General features: G+C 29.6%; 2 protein-coding genes across 3 annotated transcripts; both read right to left on the reverse strand.

Annotated features, from left to right (window-relative positions):
• Positions 1–289: 289 nt before the first annotated feature.
• On the reverse strand, positions 290–1,741 carry LOC108452661 (uncharacterized). Its single transcript, XM_017750462.2, has 5 exons — positions 1,391–1,741; positions 1,168–1,302; positions 776–829; positions 608–634; positions 290–523 (listed from the first exon to the last, which is right to left on the reverse strand). The coding sequence occupies exons 1-5, from the start codon at positions 1,484–1,486 to the stop codon at positions 290–292; spliced, it is 546 nt and encodes a 181-aa protein (XP_017605951.2). The 5' UTR covers positions 1,487–1,741.
• Positions 1,742–4,529: 2,788 nt separating this feature from the next.
• Positions 4,530–7,187, reverse strand: LOC108452490 (uncharacterized). Of its 2 annotated transcripts, none has more exons than XM_053030957.1 (8): positions 6,743–7,187; positions 6,489–6,622; positions 6,220–6,384; positions 5,910–5,963; positions 5,759–5,785; positions 5,514–5,676; positions 5,355–5,435; positions 4,530–4,856 (listed from the first exon to the last, which is right to left on the reverse strand). In XM_053030957.1, exons 1-6 carry the CDS (start codon positions 6,771–6,773, stop codon positions 5,653–5,655), a joined length of 435 nt encoding a protein of 144 aa, XP_052886917.1. In that variant the 5' UTR covers positions 6,774–7,187; the 3' UTR covers positions 4,530–4,856; positions 5,355–5,435; positions 5,514–5,652. The 2 variants fall into 2 exon arrangements, with proteins under 2 accessions (XP_052886917.1, XP_017605773.1); XM_017750284.2 differs by having other exon boundaries at positions 6,489–6,637.
• Positions 7,188–8,460: the final 1,273 nt, after the last annotated feature.

Here is an 8,460-nt window from a genome sequence, read left to right on the forward strand (position 1 = left end):
AAACTCCTAAATTAACAAGTAAATTAGAAAGGCTTGACAAGACCTTGTAATCAAAGAGTAAAATTCACCAACACAAAACCAAAAAAAAAAAAAAAACTTTAATACCATAAAAAACATGTAAATCCTATGCCAGTTGTTGGAGGAAAAGAGTGAGAAGTAAATGAGATGAACCAAAATTTATGCTGATGAATGCAAACCTGCAGCAGAGGAGACAGCATGATTTGCAGTATATGCGGGACCAGCAGCAGTAGAGGCAGCAACGTTGGTATAGTCCTGGCCTGGGAACATGTTACAAGTCTACTAATACAAAATACCAAGCAATGTAATCAAGGCGTGGCTCAAGGGTTATATAATTACCAAAACACATTTGCTGATCACAATCAACCATCGAAGCTTGAAAGTCGATTGTTGGAACCGGTACTGATCCCACCAATCTATTATTAACATTCTGTAAACCAGTTCCAGAGGCTCTTGAAACTTGACCACCTCCCGCATAATTCTGCGACGCAAACCATTTTACTGCCTGCAACAAAGAATTGAGTTCAGCACTCAATTGATGAAGATGGGATAATCGGAAATTATCATATACAACGTAATTAGAGAATACCTGGTCAAAAGAACCAAAGTTATGCCCCTGCAATCGAAGAGAAATACATTATTCATCTTCATCTCTTTGAATAAAATATAACATGGATTTGACCAAATGTTGGGTATAAGCAGCAGATCTTTTGTAAGAAAAAGAGAGAAACGGTTAATACTATACAAATTTCCGTACATGGTATGCCATCAAATGAATGAAGAGTTGCTTCATCAATTCCTCGCTTGCTTTCTGAAAAACACAATTATCATATAAACAAAAATGCTTATGCTTGCGAAAAAAAAAGCATAAATCATTTTCTTCCTAGTAATTTAGGAAGTTTTAGGAGAGCTAAAGGTTTCCATGATCCAAAATAATCCTCATATATAGTATATCCAAGATCGTGATAAATAAATTTTATGAAATTTATGTATAGTTCCACTGTTAATTGGTTGCTAATTTCAGTATTCCATTGTTGTGTTGGAACAGAGATGATGTTTTTCAACTTTTCAAAAGAGCACAATGTTGTCGTTTAACCTTCGCAAAAACCATATTAGGTTTAAAGGAGAGAGAAATAGGGAGTGCAAAACCTGTTCCACAATAGTTCTCCTAAGTTGTCGGAGCTCAAGCTCTGTGTTAGATTTGTAATTCTCAAACTCCATTTTCATATTCCGGGATTCAGTCTTCAACATTGGGATCTCTCGTTCAAGTTGCTCACGCTTCGTCTTTAGTTATAAAAACACCAAGCAAACATTAATTAAAGACTTCAAAAAAATAAACAAAGTAATTGATGATGGCTTAATATCAATGTACTTTGATTCTCTGTCGAGACTCTCTACAGATTGCAGCATGTCTAGCCCTTCTCTCCTTCTCAGATTTGGTACCTCTTTGTTTGGCCTCTGTATTCATTGTAAAAGCGCACAGTTTTCTTCAAATCAACTCCTCTGGAAAACGAATGGTAAAATGTGGCCTCATGTGCTTCACCTTATAGACAGCTGAAGGTTCCATTCTAACATTGGCGGCCATCTTGATTCTACCTTTTCCCGCGCGCGACTACTTCAGATAAGACTATGGAATCTTAGAGTGGGAAAAATAAGTCAAGTGTGAGGTTGAAGGCGATAGGTTATCTGGCCAAATTTTAATTTAATTAATGTTTGCTTGGTGTTTTCTTAACCGACGTCCATAATTGGGAAAAGAATTGTAGGAAACAGTGAATTTATGTTATCTGTATTTTTTTTTAATAATTTTATCTCCTATCAATATTTTTATATTAAATTTTAATATTTTTATCTTGAATAAAATTAAATCTAAATTAAAATCTTGATATTCAAGATAAAATTATTGATGTAACATAAAATTATTAAAAGAAATAATATCTATATTTCATATAATACTTTCTCCTAAAACGGAGTTTGACCTCGTATAACTTAAGAGAATATGATATCTGGCACAAATTTTGCACTCCCAATTTCTCTGTCCTTTAAAGCTAATATGGTTTCATTTGTCTTTAGTACAAAGACTAATATGGTTTCATAATAATGAAGATGATGTTAAAATATGCCTCTATTCTTAGTAAATTTAAATTTAAGTCTTTATGCTTTTATTTTTAAGAAATTAATCTCATTGTTTTTAAATTTTAAAATTTAAATTTAATTATTAAAATATTATTTTTATTAAATTTATTGATATGGTATTTTGAAATAAAAAAACTCACTTGATAACTAAAAAATGATGTTGCAATGAATCTAAATTTAACAAATTAATTTTAATAGTACTAACAATTGAATTTGAATTTAGAAATATAAAATATAAAATAACTAAATTATTAAAAATAAAAATACAACAATTAAATTTTAAATTTGTGAAAAGTAATAAAATTTAGTGGATGTTTTAACTTTTTAAAAATAAGCTTAAACAATCATAAACTAATTTTTTTGCCCTTTGGATACACGAGTTAATTATATAAATTAAAACATTTTATAAGATGACAAAAACATTTAAATATGGTAATTTAAAAGTGTTAAGAAATCATAAATATAATGATTGATGTATAACTTTAATTTCTACTAATGTGTTCACACTATTTAAAGGCATGTTTAAGTAGCCTATCAACATCAACACTGTGAGAGTTAAAAGTGTTTTTTTTCGCGAAAGATAAAAACACTTTTATATAATTTGTCTTTTTTTGAAAAGTTAACACTGAAATTGGTAACCAATTAACACTGGAATTATACATAAATTTTATAAAATCTTGTCTTATTTTAAGAAGAAAATTCTTTGTTTATTTTTTAATATCTTTAATTAATGTTTGCTTTGTGTTTTAATATTTTACCATTTAATTGATCCCGTGTTAGTTTAATAGTCAGTATTTTTATCATTTCAAGTATGATTTGAGATCGAGTTGCACTAATTGTATTACTGTTGGGGCTTTGTCATCCTCTTATAATTAATAATTTTTGTAATTTGGGTGTAAAATAATACGTTAGAATATGTTGAAAGAGATGTTTGATTATTTAATTAGAAATTTTTGTATTGTTATTATCAACCTAAATTTGATTCAGAACTATTACTTTTTAATTTCAAAATTCTTGGGACTTTGATTTTGTTTTAATTGATTTTAATTAGCTTTGAGCTTTTAACATTGGGCTTTTGGTTGGTAGTCAAAAAAATAAATAAATATCGGCATGTTTAGCCCTGTCAGCTTGACTTTGCTGTTTCCCTGATTTGGTACCTCTTTGTTTGGCCTCTGTGTTCATTGTAAAGCGCCCATGGTTCTTCTGGAAAATGAATGGTAAAATGTGGCCCCATGTGTTTCACCTTATAGACAGCTGAAGGTTTCATTTTAACGTTGGTAGCCATCTCCATCTATTTTCTCCACAACATTGGCCACTTTTCCAGCGCGCGACTACTTCTGATAACACTGCCATATTGTAAGTGTTGCATCAAATATTTTTTACATCCATTTGACAAAATTAAGGGACCCTATTTTAATTAACTTTTATATTAACCTCGTAAAGATTATTAGGGTTTCAAAATCATCATTTCTGATACTATTGAGAAAAAGTATTATTATAAAACAATAACTATTATTTAATTTTTAAATATTATTAAAAACTATAAAAATTATTAAAAATTTGTAAATAATTAACAAAATAAGTTTTTCTTCTTCAATTTCTCTACAAATTCCAAAAGAATACAAGACAATTTCTATGTTGTCATCTACTTTTTGTCTTGATTTATTTGGGCATTACTGTTTTCAAATTTGCAGTCTCGAAATAGTATCAACATATGATTCGATTAAAAAAATTGAAAAATTATTCAAAATTGTGAATTTTCGATTAAATGCCACTAAATTCACAATTTTAAATAATTTTTATAATTTTAATAATTTTTGCAATTTTAAATAATGGTTTATAATTTTAATAAATTTTATAATTTTAAAATATTTTAAACTATATTTAATAATTATTTACTATATTTAATATTTTTAAAAATTTTAATATTTTAATAATTTGCAATTTTTCTATAATTTTAAATATATTTTTATGATTTTTAATAATTTTTTGGTCCGGTCAATGTAATCAACGCATGGTCAATGCGGTCAATGGCCATGGTATCGTTCACGTTAACAGTAAACAAGGACATGTGGTGTGTTTTGATTGATTGTTTTTTTAACACTGTTAACAATAGGGGCCAAAAAGTGTAACAAAATTATAATTTAGGTACTGATTTGGGAAAATGAGTATAGTTCAGGGACCAAAGAGTGAATAAAGCGTAAATAATTTTTAAAATATTGATAAACTTGAAACAAAATACTGAAACAGACTAATATCGATGCGTACCAATTCCAATAAAAAAGCAATGCATCTACCAATATGATATTAACTACTGGGTCACATTTTTCGATTTTCTCTTCCTTTTTAACCCCTATGGCATGCAAATTTAAATCGAGTTTGACTTGAACCAAATATGAATGAAAATTGATAATTAACCATACAATTCATTGTCGACTTAATCATCAAGACGAAGATGACTTGATAGTACATCTGGTAAATTGGAATTGAATAATCAAGCATCTCTTACAACATAAACAAACTCACCATCAACATAAAAAGGCAGCAACCAGCAATAGAAGGAAACACGGCATCATCTCCAAACTAACTCTGAAGATGGAATTTAACAAAGCTGAAAAGATCATCATCTTTCTCATTATTATTTGTGGAACCAAACACCAGAGTAGGATTTGCACCTGACGAGGAGCCAGTAATAGTCGAAACTCCTAAATTATTAACCAAAAAATAAAGAGGGTAAGTAGATTTAAGGGTAAAATTAACTAACAAAGAAGCAATAAACAAGATGAACCAATATGATGTAACAATAACCAATATGATGATTACCTTGATTAGTGAAATTAACCAACATAAAAGACCAAAAAAAAAAACAAAAAAAAAATGTAATTTATTTGCCCAATGGAGGGGGAATTAAAGAAAATACAATGAACAAGATAAATCAAAGTGACAACTACAAAACACAATATAAACATGTAAACCTGATGTATTACAAGCTAAGTTAATGAAACTACTTGAAGAATTCTCTCAGTTCTTCACAAACTCCTAAATTAACAAGTAAATTTAGAAAGACTTGAGAAGACCTTTAATCAAGAGTAAAATTCACCAACACAAAAAAAAAAAAAAAAAAAACTTTAATATGTCAATTGTTGGGGAAAAAGAGTGAGAAGTGAATGAGATGAACCAAATATATGCTGATGAATGCAAACCTGCAGCAGAGGAGGCAGCATGATCAGCAGTATATGCGGGAGCAGCAGCAATAAAGGCAGCAATGTTGGCGTTGTCCTGGCCTGCGAACATGTTACAAGTCTATTAATACAAACAACGAGCGATGTAATCAAGGCGTGGCTCATGGATTATATAATTACCAAAATACATTTGCTGATCAAAGTTAACCATGGAAGGTTGAAAGTTGATCGTCGGAACCGGTATTGATCCCACCAACCCGTTAACATTCTGTAAACCAGTTCCAGAAGCTCTTGAAACTTGACCATCTCCCGCATAATTCTACGACGCAAACCATTCTACGGCCTGCAACAAAGAATTGAGTTCAGCACTCAATAGAAGAAGATGGGATAATCGGAAATTATTCTATACAACGTAGTTAGAATACCTGGTCAAAAGAAGTAAAGTTATGCCCCTGCAATCGAAGAGAAATGTATTATTCATCTGAATAAAAAAATACCATGGATTTATCAAAAATAGATTTTTAACAAAATTTATAAGCGACAGAGAAAAGGTTAATACTAAACAAATTTCCGTACATGGAAGGCCATCAATGCAACGGCGATTTGCCTCGTCCATTCCAACTCTTCTTTCTGAAAAACACAATTATCATAACAACAAAAAGGGTTTTATTATGCTTATGGGAAAAGCACAAATCATTAGTCTTCCTAGTAATTTAGGAAGTTTTAGGAGACTTGAAGGTTTCCATGATCCAAAATAATCCTCATATATGGTATATCCAAGACCAACTATATGATTCAAACTAATTTATGATTGTTTAAGCTAAGTTTTATTACTGTAATGAAACCATATTAGTGTAAAAAGAGAGAAGAATGGGCAGTGGTGAACCATAGTGTGAAGGTCTATACTGAGTATTTGGTTATCCTCTTCCAAAGATTGGAGCTTTTCATTGCACTCGATCCCCTTTTTAGCTTGGTACTGCAGCTCAGTTTTGATCGTCTTGTGATCAGCTTGCAACTTTAAGAACTCTTGATCTCGGTCCTTATGCATCGTCTTTAGTTATAAAAGACACGAAACAAGGATTAATTATTTAACTGATTAAAGAGATAAATGAAGGGAAAAAAAGAAATTGATGATAGGTTAATTAATTACTGTACTTTCATTTTCAGTCGAGACCGTCTACAGCTCTCATTATGGCTTTCCTTCTCAGCTTGAGTTTTCTGTTTCCCAGATTTGGTACCGCGTCGTTTGGGTAGGGTTTTGGCCTTAGTCTCCATTGTACCCTCCATTTCTGCCGGATCAAGGCCTCTAGATAAGAACAAAATGAAGAAAAAAAGAAATTGATGATATGAATTTTAGAAGATGAAAAAAAAAAAAAGTGCATATTCCCCGGCTTCACTTTATACACTACCATTGCCTCTCAATGTTAGCATTGCTGGCATCAGTTCACTGTAGATTTAGTCGGCGGGTTCGCGCGACTTCGGCTATTTTCCCTGCATAATCGCACGACCTCGACTGGATATCCATCTCCACCACTCATTTGAGAGTTTCCATGGGACATTTTTTGTCTTTGAAAGGCAAACTAACTGGGATAACCCACAACTTGTGTGTAATATGAGACTCGAATTTAGTATCTCAACGATCCCAGAGGTGAACCCAGAACTCCACCGTTACTACTGCCATTGACTGTATTTTATACGAATTGAATAAGATACCATCACCTTCGAAGCTTCAATTTTATATTTCTTTATAAATATAATTTTATTCGTACAAGTTAGAAAAAGATATTAAGTCTTTCCTCATTCAACAAATGTAAAAGAAGTTATTTTTGTAGCAGCAACTTTAAAATGAGAATCAAAGAGAATTAAAATGAATAATCTAAACCTTCCATTTAGAATTTAATCTAATTTATTAAAATAAAAATCCACAACACCTAATCTTTCCTTTTTTACTTTTCACCATGATTTTAGGTTCAAAATTTTCAATTTTCTCTTTCATTCATATTTAGTTTCTTTTTGAAGAAAAGAAATTTATAATAGAAATGAAAAACAAGAGATTAAAGTTATTAACATTAAATAATTTGATTATTTCATATTTGTCTTCTCTAAAAAATTACAGAGCATTTCACTCTTAAAATTTTGACTTTTTTTCTTAATTGATAACAAAAGCTCAAGCATATCAAATGAAAAGTGAGGTAAATTTCAAGTATATCATAGGACTAAGCATTTCATTTTAAAAGTTTTGAATCTTTTTCACTCTAAAATTTGTATTGTGCTCTTTATTAAGAAAAAAAAGTATTGTGCTCTTTATTTTAATGAAATAAATTAAATTGGTTTAAATTTAATTTTTTATCTAAGGGTTAAAACATAGTTATCGTTATTTTTATTTTAATTTTTTTATCATAGTTGTCAACTCTTTTTCTCTTCATAATTTTTTTCCATGGAAAAGTGCTTGAGTGAATTTTATGGTTTTTAATTTTTAAGTTTTAAAATTTACATATTTAAATAAAAATTAAAGTTGGATTAAATTTTTATGTTTTGTAATTTAATTTTAAATTTCGCAAACCAAATCCTTTACGTCTTTTTAGGTAATTTTTTAAAATAGAATTAGCATTTGTCGACATTTCGTTTATTATTGTAATTTTTTTTAATATTCAATTCTTGTTCTCTCTTGGGTCTTGACTAGACCTATTCATGAGTCAAGCCATTTAACTTGGCTTGAAGGTCCGTCTGAAAAGTGAGAGAGTAAAATTATAGGTCAAAAAATGGGTTTGGATAAAAAAAAAGACCCGTTTAAAAAATGAGTCAGGCCTTAGGTAAGGATTTTTTGCTTGGGCCCGGCCCAAATTCACAAAATGACAAAAAAAAACTCTTATTTTTTGTTGTTTTAATATTATTTTCTTGTTATTTTTCCCTATTTTGTTACTATTTCACTATTATGTTATTAATTATTTGTTGTTATTATTTAAATATTGTATAACACTTGTTTTATTGTTAATTTTATTATTATTTTAGAGGCATTTACTTGTTAAGTTGCATTTATCTTAGTGTTATTTAAGTATACATATTTTTTAAATTTTATTCTCAATTTGTTAGGAAATATTTATTTCAATGTTTTTAGTATTTTTAT

This window comes from Gossypium arboreum, chromosome 1 (assembly GCF_025698485.1).
Source record: "Gossypium arboreum isolate Shixiya-1 chromosome 1, ASM2569848v2, whole genome shotgun sequence".
Lineage (NCBI taxonomy): Eukaryota > Viridiplantae > Streptophyta > Magnoliopsida > Malvales > Malvaceae > Gossypium > Gossypium arboreum.